The sequence below is a fragment of the Zea mays genome, chromosome 9 (assembly GCF_902167145.1).
Source record: "Zea mays cultivar B73 chromosome 9, Zm-B73-REFERENCE-NAM-5.0, whole genome shotgun sequence".
In the NCBI taxonomy this organism is placed as follows: Eukaryota; Viridiplantae; Streptophyta; class Magnoliopsida; order Poales; family Poaceae; genus Zea; species Zea mays.
Genome location: NC_050104.1, coordinates 116,858,916 through 116,881,482, shown reverse-complemented (window position 1 = coordinate 116,881,482; position 22,567 = coordinate 116,858,916). Strand labels below are relative to the sequence as shown.

Below are 22,567 nucleotides of genomic sequence, written 5' to 3'. Positions count from 1 at the left end.
AGAGTTATTGCATAAATGACAGCTTGAAAATTTTAAAACTAGGATGGAATTCATGGTAATGCATTCATACCATTGTGTTATTCCGTTCACCAAACATACTAGAATCTTCACTACGAAGTTGACAATAAATTCGCTGTTATAGGGAAATATATATATATAAGATTCAGATATATGTGCAAAAAAATCAGTAAACTTATATATTTTCATAGAGATACATACTTGTCGTTTCATAGCAGGACGAACATCTGTTGGTGGCGATAAAGGAGCATCTAGATAGCCCTGTAATAGCATAAAAACATTAGGACATAAAAACAGCTTATGTCCTAAACCCTAAATATTGAAGATTTCAATAGAAGTGACACTCTGCAAGAGAAACAATGGTTCTTGTGTGCACTTACATCAATCAGGATGTTTCAGGTTATTGAACATTAATATAACTCCTGGCAAGTGAATGCTAGAATACCTAAATGGTTTCCTCAAACTTAGATTACAGTTAAGATTATATTCTTATGCTAAACAATTTGGTTATTGCGGCCCTTTGTTTTGAAATCCCTACTACTATTAAGAAAGCATCGTGGGGTTACAGGGGTTCAAACATGCATGCATGAAGTTTTCCTTTTAAATCATTTTACAAAATGACATAAACCATACATAAATTGATAGTTGTGAAACAACAGACTTCAGTTAAATCTGAAAAAAACTATTTTAACAGAAAGTCTGGGTGGTGTAGTTGGTTATCACGTCAGACATGTATTTTTTTTAATTTTTTTGCATTATTTTCTTCTTCTGCTCGACGAGAAAAAACTGAACAGATAACACTATCTATCTATCTAGGGAACACAAACTCTGATCCTATAATGCAGTATTAGAGGAGGTGTTCATGTCTACAGATGTGCTACTTTCAGAGAACATCCAACTATCAGAGGAATTATGTCATGTGTTTGGTCAAATCACCAACTAGCAGTACTTATAACAGTAATCTGAGGATATAATCTATCCTCATATAATTTTCTGATTGGCTTCTCAGTCCAAGGACTCATTAGTTTACTTCTCACTATTTCAGGGTGCATGGTAGTTTAAACTGAAGCATAATGATACTCTGCCAGCAGACTACCATCAGAAACTTGGGCTTGGTAACAACTCAGGGTTTGTTGGTTGAAAATGCTACAGAGGAACAACTTGGCACAGCAAGGAAAGTCACGATATATCAGACTACAACAACCCTCATAGCAGATGCAGCCATTAAAGATGAGATCCAGGCGAGGATTGCACAACTGAAGAAGGAGCTTGCTGAGACTAATTCAGTTTATGAGGCTGCTGTCTAGACGGTTCAGATCAGTTGAGGGTAGAACTTTGGTTTGAGAATTTTGGTTCAGATCCACTGGGAGTTGTAGAGTAGGATTGCTATTTTGCAGACGGAGAGTAATTTTACTATGGTATGAACTTATCCAAATCAAAGACATTTGCATCACCATTTTTTTTAAAATAAGCTCATGGCGATGCTGGATTGTACGAGCAAGTACAGTAGTAAACTTATATATTTTCATAGAGATACATACTTGTCGTTTCATAGCAGGACGAACATCTGTTGGTGGCGATAAAGGAGCATCTGGATAGCCCTGTAATAGCATAAAAACATTAGGACATAAAAATTCTAAGTCCATGCAATCTTTAGTGAGTTAGAAATAAGGTTATTTGGATTTACATGTTGCCTTTTCTGTCGCTCCACGGTATGTTGCAAATCTAGTATAGTATCATCTTGCTTCTGGACACGCTTTTGAAGTTTTTCCAATTCAAGTCTAAGTGATACTACATCTTCACTGGATGTTTCATCCAAAGTGGTTACATTTAGATGCTTCATACGGCTTGATGTCGAGGCATCAAAAATTTGTTTTGGATTTAGAACAAGGCCTAGACCATGGATATGGCCAGGCTTTTCCTTTCCTAATATTCTGTTTAGTGCATCTCCTTCTCATGCATCCTTTCCATTACTAGAGTCCGCTAAATCAAGTTGTTGTGCTAAAAGTTCCTTCAATTCACCCTTGCAAGAGAATAACAATACTCAATAAACACCATGGAAGAACAATTGGATTTGAAAAAAAGTAAATGAAACATTTTTTTGCAATTACTGTACCACATGTGGATTTCTGTTATTGCCGATGTTAGACTTGTGTGTATGGATATACAAAACAGCCCTATGAGGGTATTTCTTTTCAGGATCTTGTTCCCTCTGTAAACATGTTAATAAAAATATAACTCTGTAAACATGTTAATAAAAATATAACTAAGTTAATGTAATTAACATGGATTTTTGACATTTGTAAAGAACATGCTGTGAATTATAATTGCAAAAATAATACCAATTCTTCTTTATTCCGAGCAAAGCTTTTTGTTCCAGATGTATGCATTGACTTTCTTCTTGTACAATTTATCCTATTGGCCTCACTTAAATCCTACGAAACAAAGAGTATATAGGAGCAAAAGTAAATTAGATGGTTCATCAAATAAATAACGAAATGATTATCATGACTATAGTAATGTACCTGTGCTTTAGGGGTCATCCAATTATTGATAAGTGCAATCCACTGATCAGCTAATACACCATCAGGAGCATTACTATTATTAGCATCCTGACTCTTATGTGGGTCAAAATAAATGGATTTCAAATTGGACTTGTGTTGCCTCCATCTCTGTCCAATTGTTCGCAGCACCCATGTTTCCATGCGGGCAGGGTAAAGAAATCTCTTCTGCATAACAATTGGAAAAAAATTGTGAAAGTGTACTATTACTACATGGCAACTGAAAAAATGTGAAAGTTTACCTTTACTTGATTAAGAATGGCCTCCTTATTGATTTGTTTATGGTTCCTATCTTTCTTTCCTATAAGTAGTCTCCAATCCTTGAAGCTTAAGCTACACAAGGAGCCATTCCTAGCAACCATGCCAAGGAATTTTGCAAGGACTCCTGCCTCTTCTCCGATACGCTGATTCAGCTCATTACAATTAACTACAACCCTATGGCCTCTTGGAATGTTCCAAACATTAATAAGTTTTGTCTTCCCACGCCTTTTAACCTCTTTAACCTCATCAGCGCCATCAAGTTGGTCCTCTCCATTTATGTTATTTGACATAGTTATGTCTCCAAAAAAACAATTTTCAGTAGTGAGAATGACATATGCAAGTATCCATAAAGACAAGGTGTGGTATTACAAGTAATGTGTGCATACCTTGGGACTCATTATCGCTTTTGCTATCTACATGGTCTTCTTTATTACTTATGTTTTGTTCAGATGATGCAGCATTTTTTTGGGGACTTTTCTCTCCAATATGGTCCTCAGACAAGTACTCATCATGGCTACGAGTAATGCGTTGTTTCCCACCCCGTGCCATTACCAGTTACCACTGCACAATGACCTAAATTAAAAACAAGTAGGGAAGGAAAATACTAACAGTCCATATGTATTTGCAGACCAATCAATGACAATAATTTGGTCGTCTAAGAATCATAGGATGCAAGTAAATTTGGATGGACCGAGGTAAGATTCTGACGTCGACTCTTGCTGAATAAAAAAAGGCAGATTAGCACCTGTTGGCTGATGATGATGATTCGTAGGCAGAGGCTGACCTCCGTCTCCAGCTCGACTTGGCAGATATTCGACCTCCGGCTCAGCGTGCGCCAACAGCGGAGGACGGCGGCCACGAAAGTAGGCAGTGTACGTGTCGGTGGCGGCCAAGGGCGGGGCCGTGGCGCCGGTGGACGAGGCAGTGGTGATGGCCGTGGAGGCGGCGATGGCGGTGGGAGGCAAGGTCGGGCGGCGAACCAGAGAGGGGTCGCGACCTGGACGAGCGACTACGGCGTGGATGGAGCCCCCTGGACGATGGATGGAGAGCCCTCCGTTGTGCCCCTCGCGGATGAAGGAAAAGTGGTGGGGAGGTCTGCAGGAGATTAAAGAAGTTTGCTATGTCTATGGAGAGTGGGCCCACTACGAAAAGAACTGGAGGGATCCAAAACAACGGAGGGAAATATAGTATGTCAGTAAACTAAATTGGAGGGAAATAAAATAATGGGAGGGAAACAGAAAATAATACCTTAATTATTTAATTAATTCAATATGGTTTTCAAATATTTTGCTAAAAACTGATTGTGTAATTCAAAATACTTATATTGTTAAATTTTAACCATAATACAGGGAAGATTTGTTACACAATTATAATATTAATGTACATTTCAATTGATATCGTCGCGCAATAAATTGATGAAACACTTGAAGCAGATCAAGCAGGGTCGTTCCTGGCTTTTCAGGGGCCCAGTGCGAAATTCGATATAGAAGCCTCATCCAACAACTTTTTTCGATATATAGAATCACCAAGCCATTTAACCTCTCTTGCGTTATTGTTGACCATAAATAGTTCATAAAAAAATTAATTTTAAAAAGTTTCTCTCTACCGAAGCAACCATCACATGTATAGTTTATAATACTCTCTCTATATCAAAATAAAATTTGTTTTGCTTCTTTAGTGGATTTATCATCGCTGTCACAACCCAACCAAGTTATCGGACCCACGTACACCAATCCTTGCCCTCAAGGCCTCGGATAGATATGTAAGTGGATCGGATAACTTACTCGAGGTGCCGAGTTTCGATGAACTCGTTCATTTCCAAGGACCATTCACGCAAAGTTGCAAATATTACAATAACCAATCCAGAACATAAACTTTAAAAAACAGGAGTTGTTGAGCGGAAGTGACTGGGCCGAAACCGACGCATGTTATCTCTAGCAAGGATTTGCATTCTTAAACGTCACCCAAGCCCGACCCGAGCTAACCCGTAAGCGAATCGGATTCAAATATTCTAGACTGCCCAGATCACGGTGACGACGGACATTGGGATCCTGGTAGGGTAACCGGAAGAGTTTGAATACGGTAGCGTGCAATTCAGAAATACAGAAAGCCTCACCGGCGTACAAAAGTCATTGTGCTCACCTAAACTTGTTTGGAGAAACCGTGAGCAGCTCGGTCGACGATGGGGTGGTCCACAATGGTGTTTTGTGACGACGGACAAGTGTTGTGAACAAACCTTACTGGTAAGGACCAAACAACCGGTCCAGTGAGCTTCACATGTAAGTATAGATACTAGAACAAACCTTACTGGTAAGGACTAAACAACCGGTAAGGACCAAACAACCAGGACAGCGTAAGGTGGCAGGGTGCTCGGCGACATCTAGATTCGGTGGCCGTGTGTGCTAGTGCCATCGACTGCTGGGTGCGGCTCTGGCACGTGCCTGTGTGACGCATATGGTATGGAGGACGGCAACGACGGTAGCTCTTGGCCTGACGTTGGTGTTGGGGGCTTCTTGGGCGAGAGCCTCGGCGACGGCGACGCCCGTGGGCGCCGCTTCCCCTGTTGGGGCGTCGTATTCCCCAACATGTTCTTCCTTGGGCGAAAGCCTGGTCCATCTCGGACTCGCGACGGTGTCGTCCTCAACGTCACTCCCTTCCTTGAAGGCGTCACATTGAAGTTTGTCTCGGCCTCAGCTTCGCCTTCGATGGTTGCTTTTGATTCTCGGCGTCTGGTATGCGGGTGAAGATGGGGCTTTGCAAAGTGAAGTCGAAGCTGTTGCATCAGGGGTTGTGGCTCGGCAACGATGACAGCTGACGAGCCCCCTTCTTCGTGCACTGGATTGTTTCGAAGGGTATGGCCAAGTGCCACGACGTCAGGCATCAAGGAAAGTTCTCTGGTATGGCCCATGCTGACCCGATCCAACTATGCAGAGTGGGCAAGGTTGAGAATTTGAGAATATAGAGTTCAAGGAGGGGGAGAGTGTTGAGGATTTTGGGATGAGAATTACTAACCTTGTCACAAATATCAAATCCCTTGGTGAATCTATAGATGATACCCGTGTGGTCAAAAAGTTCCTGCGTGTTGTACCACCCCGGTTTAATCAAGTAGCAGTATCCATTGAAATGTTTTGTGAGATGAAGGATCTTACAGTTGAAGATCTTGTTGGCAGACTTCGTGCTACTGAAGATCGACTAGAAGACAAGGTTGAGCACATCACTGATAAAACAGGTCGTTTACTGTTAGCTGAAGAAGATTGGCTTGAAAAGCATAAGCATCATTTTCAGTCGTCTTCAAATAAGGACAGTAGCAGTAGTGACTCATGTCAGTGGAAGCCTAAGGCTCCCCATCGATCTGATGGAGGGAGTTCAGGAAGTTTCAGTAAGCACAAACTCACTTCACAAGGCACACCTAGGAGAAAAGGGAGATGCAGAAATTGTGGGATATATGGTCATTGGGCTCAAGACTGTAAGCGTCCTAAGAGGGAGAAAGGCAAGGAACAAAAACAACAAGAGGCAAATCTTGCAGTTGCTGGTGGTGGTGTTGAAACTGGGGCACTTCTGTTTGCTGAAGTACAAGGCACAATGCATGGAGCACCACAGTTTGTTCATTTGTCTGAAGAAAAAGTGATCCCGATGATATGTCCTGAAGGCGTGTGGGTACTTGATACTGGTGCCAATAATCACATGACAGGTACAAAGTCTGCACTCTCACACCTTGATGAATCTGTGAGTGGATCAGTCAGATTTGGGGATGGATCAACTGTTAAAATATGTGGTTTGGGAGCTCTAGTTGTTCAGGGAAAGCAAAATCAGCACAAAGTCTTCACAAGTGTTTATTACATCCCACAACTGAAGAGTAATATAATAAGTCTTGGTCAGCTTGAAGAGGGTGGATGTGATATTAGACTGTTTAATGGGAGGTTGAGTGTACTAGATCCTGAAAATAACCTGCTAATCAGTGCACCTCGCACTGGTAACAGGCTGTACACTCTGAAACTAGATGCTGATTCACCTGTTTGTTTCCTGGCAAAGCACACTGATCCTGCCTGGAAATGGCATGCCAGATTTGGGCACCTGAATTTCAGGTCACTTAGAGAACTAGGTAGATTGAAGATGGTGGAAGGGATGCCCTTAGATTGAAGATTGTTCTATATATCAGACATATAAACTACTACATTTGTTTCTGCAGCTTGTTGACTCAAATTCCAAGGAGACAAAGAGCAAGACAAAGGAGTGGAATGACAGAATCAAGCAAGACAAAGTAAGTTTTTGTCTTCACTGGTTCCCACGAGGATTATGTAATAATTAAACCTTTTAATTTTCTCCTGTTACATTGTAGGCACTAACATTTACTACCTAGCAATCAGTGTTTTTCATATTGTAGTTGTTGAAATGAATTTAGTTGGTTAAATACTAAAGTCGACCCTTTTTGTGTGGACAGAAACCAGAGCAACTACGATCAGCAGCCAGACAGAGGCATGAGGTACACATCATATTATTCTAACTGCAGCCAGTTTCTTCTCAAGTTTCTGCAAGTACTAAGGGGACAGCTCAAAAGGGACTAGAATTGTTTCATGCAGATTTGTGTGGGCAGATCAGACCAAAGACAGTTGGTGCAAAATCCTATTTCCTGCTTGTAGTAGATGATTACAGCAGGTATATGTGGGTAGATTTGTTGAACACAAAGGATCAGGCATTGGCATCACTACAGAAGATGTATGATCCTTCAGCTGGGAGACTGTATATCAGCAGAGATGTTGTGTTTGAAGAAGAAGTGGGGTGGAATTGGGACAGTGATGAAAATGTTCAGCAAGCTGAGACAGAATCTGGTCCTTGTGAATTCCAGTTCCAGTACACTGTGCCTGGTCAGGTGTTGCAGCAGCCAGGTGTTTCAGGTGGAAGTGTTGAAGATTCAGGGGGTGCACAAAATTCTCCACCCTCACCTCACACACCAGTGACACCACAAATAACAGTAACACCACAAGTGTCACAGGGGGGATTACAGGGGTCAAGTTCGAGTGCAGCTACTAACAACAGTCCTCAGACCCCAAGCACTCAAAGTTCACAACATCCACCATTGAGATACAGGTCTCTAACTGATCTGTGGGATGCAACAGAGGAGGTACATCCACCATTGCAGATTTCAAGCAACAGATGAAGAAGACACCCCAATGGAGAAAAGGAGGAACAACAAATTACTCATTAGTAGGCAGACTACCTTAAGGATTGATAATTCATGTTTTAGCTGAAACATATGTATGCTAAATCTGCACAAGTTCATCTTGTGCTAGTACAAGTAGCTGAAACATCTATCTGTACAGGCATTTTGTCAGCACTAAGCTACGCGGTACAAGTAGCAGATTACAAGGAAGCACCCCAAAACTAACAGTCAGCACTAAGCTACGCGGTAGTTCAATGCCCTACAATTTGTCCTCATATTTGTACAAGAGATCTCCACACCATCTGTCTATACTCCTAGTTCTCGCTGTTGATGAGTCTTGTCGTCTTGGTGCTTCGACAAGGAGCTTTGTCCAGGCTGCCACCAGCGCCGATGGTCGAAGCGGTCAAGCAATGCTTCTTTCTAGGCTTGTATTTGCTAGGGAGATCTGCACAACAACAGGTTCTTTGAGCTACATTCCTTGAGCTACAAAAAGAGAAAAACAACACATATAAGCATGCAGGCCTCTCAGGACTGAAAAAAATTAAGTTGTTCTTTCAGATTGATTTCAGACATAAACTGAATCCAGAACAGAAGACAGTTTCTTTCAGCTTGACAAAAATGAAATTCTGATTTGCAATGCAGTTCAGATATATGGAACGTGCGCGATGATGACGCCACAATCCTCGATATAGTAGTCGTCGAACGCGCACGACATACCGAGTATGGATGACTCTTGGCTGGGCTGTAAAACGAAGTGCACCCCGGGCTCATCAGCAAGGTAGTACCTCTGGCCGTTGCACCACCGGATGCGCTACTCCTCTACATACATCGTGTTCGAGGACACTCATACAACGTCAGCAATGGCCATCGTCGCAGCGCACAAGAATTCATGGCCAGTCAGTAGCGACTTACGTGATGGCGATGAGCTGGACGACGTGATGGCGTCGTTGTCGAATGTGGTGCCCAGAACAACCCGAGAGTCGCCGACGTTGGCGACGACCATGAGGTCCCCCTGTTTGACGATGGACAGCGCGGAGCAGCCGCTCTACACCGCGTCCAAGCGGCGGCTGCGCCGGAGCTTGTCGTACATAGCGGCACATGCGGCCACGTAGGACGGTTTCTAGAGGTCGAACTGACAGTCGTCAAGTTTCTTCTTGTCATCGATGAGCGACCCCAACGCGAGTGCCTCCTGCTAATGGTGTTTGTTCGGGGTTTTAAAGTAAGAAACATGGATTCATGTTTGGCGTTGGTTTATAAAAATGACTCACAAGTCAGATCCATGGAAAAAATATTACGAAGAATAAATGCCACACATGCAAAAAAAGGAATTTAAGTTGAAAAGATTATTCAAACAAAAGAAATTACATGCAAGGCTCTTCTTTAAATAGTACTCCCTCCATCCAAAAATATAATTCAAAAATCTCGGTGATACTTATCTACTACTATGCATTGTGCAAGGGTAGCAGGTGGGCTTGGGGAGAGATGTAGTAGATGTGTTTTCTTTTATAGATGTAGATATAAACACACATGTGGTGTAGTGGTAGCTACTGCTAGCATTTGCTTGAGAGGTCATGGGTTCGAATCCCCTTGGGGCAATGTGTATTTTTTTTAATTTTAGCTAGGTGTCGGCTATACGGGGGAATGGGAATGGGAATTAGCTTTGCAGGGAGGGGGAATGAGAATGATAGATATAGAATGATGGCAGAACATGAGAATGGACTGCGGGGAGGAGGGAATCGGAAAGGCATAACAGGGAATGGCAGAACGCAGAATGACAGACTACTATTGCAGCCTTAATAAGTAGTAGAGATAACAGAGTTCTATACAAATTAATTAAATAATTACATCATACGAAGACAACGATCCAACAATCATAGTTGACTGGAAGACGATGACCTAGACCACTCACGAACTCATCACAACATTCTTCATGCGTGTGATATCCTGGCCCCTCGGATGGTGATATCCTAGCCCAAGGATTAATAGAATTAATAGAGTACTCATTCAGGTTCATCTTTTTTTGGAAGCCTATCTCAAAAGAACCTTCAAGTTAAGCGTGCTTAGCTTGGAGTAATTTGGGATGAGTGACCGACCGAAAAGTTTTCTCGGGTGCGCGTAAGTGAGGACAAAGTGTGCACAAAAGACCCGTGTTGGTCTATGTGGACAATATATGATCCTAGAGAGCTATCAGGAGTAAGTACCGCTGGTCCAGGGATTGGACGGGGTGTTACAAGTGGTATCAGAGCCGACCCTCGTGGTTTCACGGGCGTGTGTGGGTTAGGGGTTCGGGTATATGGCGCATGGCGCATGTGGGCCTAGAGTGGTCACATGGCATGTCGTATGACGACACTAGACACACAGACATGGCTAAGAGGGGAGGTTCCTAGATTGGGGTTGACCGACGAGAATGCCGGTCTTCTAAGGCGTGGATTGTGATATCCTGGCCCCTAGGATGGTGATATCCCGGGCCATGGATTAATAGAATTAATAGAGTACTCATATTAACAAGGTGTATCTTCTTTTTCGGAAGTCTATCTCGAAAGAACCTCCAGCTTAAGCGTGCTTGGCTTGGTTTGGGATGGGTGACCGACCGAGAAGTTTTCTCGGGTGCGCATGAATGAGGACAAAGTGTGCACAAAAGACCCGTGTTGGTCTGTGTGGACAATATATGATCCTAGGGAGCTGCCAGGAGTAAGTACCGCTGGTCTAGGGATTGGACGGGGTGTTACAATGCGCCTCATCCTGCGGTACATGTTCTTGACCTGGGGGATGTGAGTACAACAAGGGTGAGCTCACATACGTTCATCGCTCAACAAGTTGTGGGGAATAATTTGTATGAACTCACCAAAGGTGGGAGCCTATGTGAAGTGTAAGGCTTACCAAAGGAGATGGTTAAAGTTGAGCATTGCTTTTAAAGTTGGTCACAATTTTATTAGCAGTTACTAAGTATAAGTAGATACCAACCCAATTAAGTAAGAAATCACAATTGATAATAACACTCGCGATGCAATGCATATGACAGATTAGGTTTAGTTCCATAAATTAATCATGCGAGAGTCGTGAGTCGCTCTTGACCGTGACCATGGCTGATATACCAATTTTACACTCTGTAGAGGTTGCGCTCTTTACTCGCAAGTCGTGTATCCCATCTAGCTAGGGTTTGCAAGGCCCTTAGACACTTCCGAGGTGAATGGCTAGGGATCCACTACGAGGCCTTTACAAAGTTCCACTAGCTTTAGAAAGCCATCGCAGCATGATTGACCTGAGAACCTCCCTATACGCAGCTCCTCTACCGCCCTTGCCCCTTTCGGGTAACGTAGTTATCCCCTAGCTTTCCTAATTAGTCAGCCAAGGACGTCACATTCTACCCTTGTGGTAGCACGGATATCTCAAGTTAAGCTCCATGTTCCAATTAACACAATGATCTTGTCATGAACAATAATTAAAACACCAACATAACTGGAACATGATCATAATACAACATTAATTTCCCAAAACCAGGTAGAACAATAGCAAAACTACCCAATAGTTTGTCTGTCTACAAGGTGTGGGATAAACAATGCTAAGGAAGCCTATTAGGTCCCATCAAATTTACCTAAGCATGTCACAGTGATTAAAAGGAACATTATTAGTTAAAGAGAAAAGTGATCAAGGGCACAACTTGCCTTAGACTCGAGATTCCTAGGTACCAGGATGATCTTCAGATTCTCGTGACCTCACCGATATTCGAAACAGTACATACAATCAAGCAAATAATGGATATGATAACATTACACCAAAACATATGAACAAACAATGTAAGAGTATCATACGCGCTGCTACGAGATTGTAGGTTCGAGAACCACTAAATTTGGAATTACAGTTATAAAGTTATGATTTTTTGAAGGTTTAAGTGTCTAAAACAAATGAGGTACAAGATTTTAACCATAAGTTTCATGGTAATACAAGGTTAGATAAACAATATTAATATGAGATTAATGCAACTGGAATGGATCAAATTGGAGTTAAAATTATCAAGATATGAATTATCTAAGTTTTTATTCATTTTTAAATACCTTTTATGCTTAAAATATACTTCAGGGGTCATCTTGTAAAAACTAGGGACCCTATTGTAAAAGTCTTAACACTATATGGGACGACGGGTTGATTCTACGATTTCCCAGGGTTTCTTTCACAAATCTACCTCGACGCGGTGACATCTGGTGATCCCAGCCATCTGATCTAGTCCAGACGGTCATGATTACATCTAACCCAAATCGAACCGGTACGCGTCACTATCCTTCGGATCCAAAATCAACGGACATGATTTAATGAGTACCAATCTGTTCGGAATCATCAGATGTTGATCCGAGGGCCCCGACCAAACGCTCCTGAGTTGCATCCTAGCCTAATTCAGGTCGTTCGTCACACATCCAATGGCAGTCGTCCCTTCGTCTACCTTCAGTTGGGCGACACGGAGGAAGAACCAGGGCCTCACCCTGAGTTCACCGGCGTGATGTGCATAGGCCATAGTGGTGCACGAATTTACGGACTGACAGGTGCAATATACAATACAAAGTAGGGCGAATGAATGGAGGTAGCAATTACCAGTGATTACACAGCGTCAAACCCCAGCCACGACAACATGCGGGACCGCGGCGGAGCAACAACTCTAGCCGGCAATCGCAAGGGCCCTAGTGGCAAAACTCCCGTGCTAAGTTCATGCACCAAATGGTCCCCGACGAGATGCAACTCGCACAGGAAAACGAAGCGAAGGTGTGTAGGGATTCTCACCGAGCGCAGGTTACCACGGCGTTGCAGTAGGGCGGACCCGCGGCGGAGTCTCAGCTTCGTCGATAAATTTGTTGCCGATTCAATCACCCGCGCATCTACAGGATCACATGTACACCCCGAGCGCATCCATCCCACCTGAGATTTATACCCTGAGAATCCGGATTGCAAAAACCCACCCAGGATTCTAGGCGCCCAACGCGGCGGCCGGTTTATCGCGACGAGTCCGCGGGGAAGATGGGTCTGACATCGGGGGTCCACCAGTCAGCTAAATGAGAGTGCGCGCGGGGAATACACGGTGTGGCTAACAGGTGGGGTAGCCCTATCGGCGCCGATCTGTTCATGGGCCGGCGCGGAGGTACATCGTAAGTGGGCCGAAAGCAAGGTTAGCAGGCCCAGCTAGGCTTTTATCTTTTTCATTTTATCATTCCTATTCCTTTTCTTTTCTCTTTCCATTTTCAAATTCTAATTTTCAATTTAAATTTGTCTCACAAATTTGAATACAAATGCAAAAATACAAGAAATTCACCATGAGGTGTATATTTCTGTATTTATTTATTTTGTTATTTGACTATTATGATCCCATTAATTGAATATGCACAAGGAAAATAAAACCAAATAATCTCCAAAGGTTCCATAACCCCAAAACACCCACTTATAAATATATTTATTTATTTATTTTATATTTTTCTTATACAAATTTTAAGCTTTACAATTACATGTCACATCTATTCGCTCTTAAACAACACGCTTAATGAATAACTCTCTCCATATGCGCATCAAAACACTCTTGACACTAATTCTTGATTATTAAATTACAAAACTTAACCCCCACAATAATACAACCAAAGATAAAAATATTACCCTAACACTAATAAGTCTAAGTACTACCAGCTCTAAGTCCCATAAAGAAATTATAGTGTGCTTAGCTTTAGCGAATATCCTTGAATCAAACACCCAACTCATCACCAAGAACCAAGAACACTAAGGCCCTGTTTGGCACAGCTTATTTTCAGCTTCTTCACAAATTTAAGCAGAAGTTCTGCCAAACAGCTAGCTTCTGCAGCAGCTTATCAGTTCAGCTGCTTCTCAGAATACACTAAAAGCAGTCAACAAGCATAAGCTGTTTTTCACCAGCTTATCAGATAAGCTGCTTTTTCAACAAGCAGCAGCTGTGCCAAACAGGGCCTAAGGCTGGTTCCAGCGGTAGATAGTATCGACCACCTATGTGGCAAGCGGGCCAGTCAGCACTAACCTGGCCAGCCAGGCCCGTGCCTGGGGTGGGGCGAGCGGGGCGTCTAACTTGGGTCCCCAATTCGCAGGGGCCTCACCCCATACACCACACGGGAGTCAGGAGGTCGGGCTCAAGAGCACAGCTTGTGCCCGTTTCACTCGCACACAGCATCGGCACGGCACACACAAATACGCAAGTAACGTAGTTAGGGTCTAACCGATATCCGTCGTCGCACCCTGCTGTCATGCATCCTCACATGTCGTACGTGCATCGTGTCACGCGATCCGGCAATCATCCATCTCCTCCTCACGTGCAGGCGCAATGACCAGCGAGAGTAGGTCCTCTCTCCTCAGCACTCACCCACATGAGTACAGGACCGGCGAAGTGCACTATGCACATAGACCGAGCGACCGACAAACGTAGGGGCTAGGGAATCACACAACACACTGCCCACTACGCACGACAAGGGTCAAACCGTCAAGGGATCAGGCTGTGAGGCAAGACAATTATTTGTTTCTAATATGCACTGTATTTATTTGTTTTGAGGAAAATAATTTGATGATCTTACTTTTTTATTGTACAAATTTTTCGGAGATACATTAAATTATTTTAATTAGTTGATATATAATAGTAAAAAAATATAGTTCTTATGGTATCGGGCCCCTATTTATAATGTCGTCTTGGGCCCCTCAAAACTCATGAACGGTCCTGTGGCTAGCTCCAACGTCCATCAAATCGATCGGTCGGTCAGCGGGCCTATCGACGAGCTGGTTAGATCGATATCGGTTGCGCTGGAGCCGACGTCGATCGGTACTTAGATGAAGAAGCCAAAGATAGTAAGCTCCTCTATCATATTTGTAGTTTACTCGACCCTTTATGCTGATAGGGGATTCTTGTCTTGCAGAATATGAGGAACAACTAAAGATCTATAAAACCTAGTTGACGTCCATGATAAATTGTATATATGGTTCGATGTCTTCTAATAGATCATTAAACATTCAAACATTGGAAGGTCTGCCAAACCATATCAAGTCCTTTAGTTGAAGCTTCATGGAGGAAGCCAGCACAACGACTTTGGCCATGACCAAGTCTCATTACCCCGGGATGGAATTATCACGGGTCCAAGAAGGATGGGTTGTTGACTTTGATGAGGACAAAGTTGATGATCTTATGAAAGAAGTCAAGCCTAGAACAACTGATATAGTGTTAGACAAAGATGTTACTCTATAATATTGATTATCCGAGTTGTATTTGATCAATTAGCTCCACTAATGGATGTCTTGTAATCTATGAATTTTCTGATAGTGTCTATCATTATCCTTGTAATTCTAGTTTATAAAGTATTGCTTGTAGCGTGGACGTAGTATAGATATATGTCCCTTCAAATTGATAGTCAACAAGTTAGAAACTCAACATTCTTGTGCCTATTAGAAAACACTTTAAGTGAATCATTGAGTTGTATCGACTCAGCTTCCAAATGACTGAGTTCTATATACTCGGTGTCCAATATCCTTGAAGGGTTTTGAAGTATGACCGTCGCAACGACTCATCATACATAAGCCCATGTTGGATCTTATAGTATTAGGATGTCAGCAGATCTGTGTAGGTGATACTGCATCCTCCCTAGAGGGATTTTTGGTAGGGCTGAGTCTCAGGGACTAGGCGTACATACGTCCATATAGGGACTTATAGTATTAGGATGTCAGTAGAGCCGTATAGGTGACATAATATTGTGTCCTCCCAGGAGGGATACATACGCCCATATAGGTACTTGTAGTGTCAGAACATCAGTAGAGCCATATAAGTGATACTACATTCTCCCTAGAAGGGATTTTTTTGGTATGGCTGAGTATTAGGGACTCAGCATACATGTGCACAATTTGGGGCTTACCGTTTTAGGACGTCAGTAGAGTTGTGTAGGCAACAACAGAGTTGTATAGGTGAAAGTCGCCTAGAGGAAAGTGAATAGGCGAAACCTAAAATTTATAAACTTAAACACACACTAAGGTCGGGGGGTTAGCGTTAGAATTAAATTCAAGTCCAAAAGAATATCTCTCTTGCTAGGACTTGACGTATGGGAGCCAACTCAAATCCACACTAGCAAGGAAACGTTAGAGAGGGGAAAACAAATCAAACAAGAATCAAGGCGAGTGAACACGATGATTTGTTTTACCGAGGTTCGGTTCCAAAGAACCTAGTCCCCGTTGAGGAGGTCACAAAGATCGGGTCTATTTCAACCCTTTCCCTCTCTCAAACGGTCACTTAGACCGAGTGAGCCTTTTCCTTAATCTCACGGGTCACTCAGACCCCGCAAGGACCACCACACACTTAGGTGTCTCTTGCTTCGATTACAAGTCACTTGAGAAATAGAAGGGAAAAGAAAAAGGCCAATCCAAGCAACAAGAGCAACAAGAGAACACAAAACACCCTCTCTCAAGTCCCTAATGGAATTGAATTGATTTGGAGGCTTGGAGAGGATTTGATCTATTGAATGTGTCTTGAAGTGGAGTCTTTTGCTCTTGTATTGAATGTGATGTTCAGAGCACTTGGATGGATATGAATGAGGGGGTGGGGGTATTTATACTCCCCAACCACTTCCATAGCCGTTGGTGAAGGCTGCTGGCGATGGGCGCACTGGACAGTCCGGTACGCCACCGGACAGCCACTGTGCACTGTCTGGTGCGCGCCACGTCAGCGCAACTGTTAGGGTTCGGAGTTGGTCACCCGTTGGAGCCTTTGTAGTCTTGTTGCACCGGACAGTCCGGTGCCACACTGAACAGTCTGGTGCCCTCTGACTTCTGCTGTGGTACTGTAGCACACTGTTCATCATGCCAGTCGATCGTTGGTGCGCAGGGAGCCGTTGCTCGACTAGTTCACCGGACAGTCCGGTGAATTATAGTGGAGCGCGCCCTAAAATTCCCGAGAGTGGCTGGTTCGAAGTTGTACGGTCCTGGTGCACCGGACAGTCCAGTGCGCCATTATTCAGCACACTTAAATTCTTTTGCTCCAAATGAATCATGACCCCAAACTGATTTCTTTCTTGGTTTATGTTGAACCTTATGCACCTGTAATACATGAATTCTAGACAAACTTGTTAGTCCATGTGTTTGTGTTGGTCGTCAACCACCAAAATTAATAATAGAAAATGGTTAACCCTATTTCCCTTTCAATCTCCCCCTTTTTGGTGATTGATGCCAACACAAACCAAAGCAAATATAACGTGCAGAAATGTAACAAGTTTGCATTTATGATAAGTGTGCATAAGTTACATGGAGTTAAACCAATTGAAAGTATTACTAAGAATAAGAGTGAATGGATTGGCTTTCTTTTATTTGATATTTTGGACCACATTTGCACAAATTAGCTTTGTTTTTGGAAATCTTTTCAAAAACATTTGCAAATAGTCAAAGGTATAGTAATATGATTGCTAGATGCATTTTTTATTTGAAATTCCTCCCCCTATTTTAAATTCCCCTCTTAGTTTTTTAAGAGGGCTTTGAAATACATACCAATTTGAAATTCTACTTTCTGAAATGGTGGTGCGGTCCTTTTGCTTTGGGCTTAATATTTTCTCCCCCTTTGGCATTAAGCGCAAAAAACGGAGAACTTGAGAGCCCTGTAGTATTTTCTCCCCCTTTGGGGCCTAACAATTTCTCCCAAATGGTAAAGTAAATATGAGTAAAGAGTCATACCATCGAGAGTTTGTGGAATACCGGAAAAGGGTAAATGATACCGTTAGAGTTGAGTGGAAGTGTTGTCTTTGCCGAAAACTCCATTAGTCGGCTTAGTTTTAGAAATATACTTGAAAACACATTAGTCGTAGTCTTGGCGCAAGAATAATAAGAAATATGCATTTGTACCAAATGAAAGAGATATGATCAAAGGTATATAAAATAGCTATGTGTGCAATGTTTCAATCAAAATTCCGAGAATCAAGTATATTTAGCTTATTTCTAAGTTTGCTAAAGGTTTTCTCATCTAGTGGCTTGGTAAAGATATCGGCTAATTGGTTGTGGGTATTAACATAAGCAATTTCGATATCCCCTTTTGTTGGTGATCTCTCAAAAAGTGATACCTGATGTCTATGTGCTTAGTGCGACTGTATTCAACGGAATTATCCGCCATGTGGATTGAACTCTCATTATCACATAGGAGAGGGACTTTGCTCAATTTATAGCCATAGTCCCTAAGGGTTTGCCTCATCCAAAGTAATTGTGTGCAACAATGGCCTGCGGAAATGTACTCGGCTTCAGCGGCAGAAAGAGCTACGGAGTTTTGTTTCTTTGAAGCCCAAGATACCAAGGATTTTCCCAGAAACTGACAAGTCCCTGATGTGCTCTTCCTATCAATTTTACACCCTGCATAATCGGCATCAGAATATCCAATTAAATCAAATGTAGATCCCCTGGAAGCCCAAACTTAGGAGTGTAAACTAAATATCTCATGATTCTTTTCATGGCCCTAAGGTGAACTTTCTTAGAATTTGCTTGAAATCTTGCACACATGCATACTGATAGCATAATATCCAGTCGAGATGCACACAAGTAGAGTAAAGATCCTATCATCGACCGGTATACCTTTTGATCTACGGATTTACCTCCCGTGTCGAGGTCGAGATGCCCATTAGTTACCATGGGTGTCTTGATAGGTTTGTCATTCTTCATTCCAAACTTCTTAAGTATGTCTTGAATGTACTTAGTTTGGCTGATGAATGTGCCCTCTTGGAGTTGCTTGATTTGAAATCCAAGGAAATACTTCAACTCTTCCATCATAAACATCTCGAATTTCTGTATCATGATCCTACTAAACTCTTCACAAGTTGTCTTGTTAGTAGACCCAAATATGATATCATCGACATAAATTTGGCATATAAATAAGTCCTTTGCAACAGTTTTAGTGAAGAGAGTAGGATCGGCTTTTCCGACTTTTAAGCCATTAGTGATAATAAAATCTATCAGGCATTCATACCATGCTCTTGGGGCTTGCTTGAGCCCATAAAGCGCCTTTGAGAGTTTATATACATGGTTAGGGTACTCACTATCTTCAAAGCTGGGAGGTTGCTCAACATAGACTTCTTCCTTGATAGGTCTATTGAAAAAGGCACTTTTCACATCCATTTGATAAAGCTTGAAGCCATGGTAAGTAGCATAGACAAGTAATATACGAATTGACTCAAGCCTGGTGCATAGGTTTCATCGAAATCCAAACCTTTGACTTGTGAATAACCTTTGACCACAAGTCGGGCTTTGTTCCTTGTCACCACACCATGCTCATCTTGCTTGTTGTGGAATACCTACTTGGTACCTACAACATTTTGATTAGGACGTGGAACTAAATGCCATACCTCATTTCTTGTGAAGTTGTTGAGCTCCTCTTGCATAGCCACCACCCAATCTGGATCTCTTAATGCATCCTCTATCCTGTATGGCTCAATAGAAGACACAAAAGATTAATGTTCACAAAAATGTGCAACTCGAGATCTAGTGGTTACCCCCTTATGAATGTCACCGAGTATGGAGTTGATGGGGTGATCTCTTTGAATTGCTTGGTGGACCCTTGGGTGTGGCGGTCTTTGATCTCTAATTTCTTGATCATCTTCCTTGTCTTGATCATCTTCATCTCCCCCTTGATCCATGTCCTCTTGAGGTGGCTCATCCTCTTGATCTTCATCTTCATCATTTTGAGCCTAATCCTCGTCTTGAGTTGGTGGAGAGGCTTGTATGGAAGATGATGGTTGATCTTGTGCTTGTGGAGGCTCTTCGGATTCTTTAGGACACACATCCCCAATGGACATGTTCCTTAGCGCAACGCACAGAGCCTATTCATCATCTAGTTCATCAAGATCAACTTGCTCCACTTGGGAGCCATTAGTCTCATCAAACACAATGTCACAAGAAACCTCAACTAATCCACTGGATTTGTTGAAGACTCTATATGCCCTTGTGTTTGAGTCATATCCTAGTAAAAAGCCTTCTACAACCTTAGGAGCAAATTTAGAACTTCAACCTAAGAATAAAGCATTTACTCTCAAAGACTCTAAAATATGAAACATTGGGCTTTTATGAGTGAGGAGTTCATATGATGTTTTCTTGAGGATTCGGTGAAGGTAGAGTCGGTTGATGGAGTAGCAGGCGGTGTTAATCGCCTCAGCCCAAAACCGGTCTGGTGTCTTATACTCATCAAGCATGGTCCTTGCCATGTCCAGTAGAGTTCTATTCTTCCTCTCCACTACACCATTATGTTGAGGTGTGTAGGGAGAAGAGAACTCATGCTTGATGCCCTCCTTCTCAAGAAAGCCTTCAATTTGTGAATTCTTGAACTCTATCCCATTGTCGCTTATTATCTTTTTTATTCTTAATTCGAACTCATTTTGAGCCCATCTTAAGATTCTCTTTAAAATCTCTTGGGTTTGAGATTTTCTTGTAAAAAGAACACCCAAGTGAAGCGAGAATAATCATCCACAATAATTAGGCAGTACTTACTCCCGCCGATGTTTAGATAAGCGATCGGGCCGAATAAGTCTATGTTGAGTAGCTCGAGCGGCCTGTCAGTCGTCATGATGTTCTTATGTGGATGATGGACTCCAACTTGCTTCCCTGCTTGGCATGCACTACAAATCCTGTCTTTCCCAAAATGAACATTTGTTAGTCCTAAAATGTGCTCTCGCTTTATAAGCTTATGAAGATTCTTCATTCCAACATGGGAAAGTCGGTGATGCCAGAGCCAACCCATGTTAGTCTTAGCAATTAAGCAAGTGTCTAGGTCAGCTTTGTTGTCATTAAAATCAACTAAATATAGCTGACCATCTAACACTCTCTTAAATGCTATTGAATCATCACTTCTAAAGACAGTAACACCTACATCAGTAAATAGACAGTTGTAGCCCATTTTGCGTAATTGAGAAACAGAAAGCAAATTGTAGTCTAATGAATATACAAGAAAAACATTGGAAATAGAATGGTCAGGAGATATAGCTATTTTACCCAAACCTTTGACCAAACCTTGATTTCCATCCCCGAATGTGATAGCTCGTTGGGAATCTTCGTTTTCTCATAAGAGGAGAACATCATTTTCTCCCCAGTCATGTGGTTTGTGCACCCGCTATCGATTATCCAACTTGAACCACCGAATACATAAACCTACAAAACAATTTAGGCATTGTTCTTAGTTACCCAAACGGTCTTGGGTCATTTGATATTAGAAACCAGCACCTTGTGTACCCAAACACAAGTCTTGGGACTCTTGTGTTTGCCCTCAACATATTTGGCAACTATTTTGCCTGATTTGTTAGTTAAAACATAGGAAGCATCAAAAGTCTTAAATGAAACATTTTGGTCATTTGATGCAGCAGGAATTTTCTTTTTAGACATTTTAATATGAGTGGTATGCCTAGAGCTAGAAGCCTCATTTTTATACATGAATGCATGACGAGAAACATTGTGAGGTTTCCTAACATGAATCTTCCTAATTTTGTGTTCGAGATAGTTTGCAGGATATAAAATGTAACCCTCACTATCCTGAACCATGGGAGCCTTACCCTTAACAAAATTAAACAATCTTTTGGGGGCATTAAGCTTGACATTGCTTTGGCTCCCTTGTTGGAACCCAATGTCATCCTTAATGCCAGGGCGTCTCCCATTATAGAGGATACTACGAGCAAATTTAAATTTTTCATTTTCGAGCTCATGCTCGACAATTTTAGCAGTTAATTTAGCTATGTGATCATTTTGTTGTTTAATCATGGCTAGTTGATCATCAATAGCTTCAATATTAATATCTCTACATCTAGTGCAAATGGAAACATGCTCAACAATAGATGTAGATGGTTTGCAAACATTTAATTCTTCTATCTTAGCATTTAATCTAATATTCTCATCTCTAAGACAGGAAAAAAATTCATAGCAAACATTCAAATTTTCAATCTTAGAAACTAAACTAGCATTCTCAGTTCTAAGACTTGAAATTGAATCATGACAAATGCTAAGCTCCTTAGATAAGTTTTCATATTTTTCTATTTCCTAAGCATAAGCATTTTTTAACTTAACAATTTTTTTGTTTTCTTTAACAAGGAAGTCATCTTGGCTTTCTAAGAGATCATCCTTCTCGTTAATGGTTTCTATTAATTCATTTAATTTTTTCTTTTATTCCATGTTAAGGTTGGCAAAAAGAGCAAGTAAATCATCTTCATTATCGCTAGAGCTACCCTCATCACTAGATGTTGTATATTTAGGGGTGGCTCTAGAGTGTACCTTCTTCTTCTTGTCGTCCTTAGCCATGAGACATTTGTGGCCGATGTTGGGGAAAAGGAGGCCTTTGTTGACGGCGATGTTGGCGGCGTCCTCGTCGAAGGAGGAGTCGGTGGAGCTCTCGTCGGAGTCTCATTCCTGACATATGTGTGCATCGCCGCCCTTCTTTTTGTAGTATCTCTTCTTCTCCTTCTTCTTCCCCTTCTTGTCTTCGTCACTGTCACTTTCACTAGAAATTGAACATTTAGCTATGAAATGACCGGACTTACCACAACGGTAACACACCCTCTTGGAGCGGGACTTGTAGTCTTTCCCC

The 22,567-nt window shown here is 42.0% G+C and overlaps 1 protein-coding gene across 1 annotated transcript; it reads right to left on the bottom strand.

Moving 5' to 3' along the window:
* Positions 1 to 44: 44 nt before the first annotated feature.
* Positions 45 to 3,389, bottom strand: LOC118473464 (uncharacterized). The gene is made up of 9 exons (XM_035962846.1): positions 3,227 to 3,389; positions 2,822 to 3,138; positions 2,544 to 2,747; positions 2,361 to 2,453; positions 2,135 to 2,230; positions 1,706 to 2,041; positions 1,560 to 1,619; positions 220 to 279; positions 45 to 133 (listed from the first exon to the last, which is right to left on the bottom strand). Exons 1-6 carry the CDS (start codon positions 3,387 to 3,389, stop codon positions 1,973 to 1,975), a joined length of 942 nt encoding a protein of 313 aa, XP_035818739.1. The 3' UTR covers positions 45 to 133; positions 220 to 279; positions 1,560 to 1,619; positions 1,706 to 1,972.
* Between the last annotated feature and the right edge of the window lie 19,178 nt (positions 3,390 to 22,567).

Coding starts and splice junctions, on each gene's coding strand:
- LOC118473464 (XM_035962846.1), bottom strand. CDS start 3,389: ATGGCACGGGGTGGGAAACAACGCATTACTCGTAGCCATGATGAGTAC. Junction 2,454..2,543: donor GGATGACCCCTAAAGCACAG/GTACATTACTAT, acceptor TTTGTTTCGTAG/GATTTAAGTGAGGCCAATAG. Junction 2,231..2,360: donor CTCGGAATAAAGAAGAATTG/GTATTATTTTTG, acceptor ACATGTTTACAG/AGGGAACAAGATCCTGAAAA.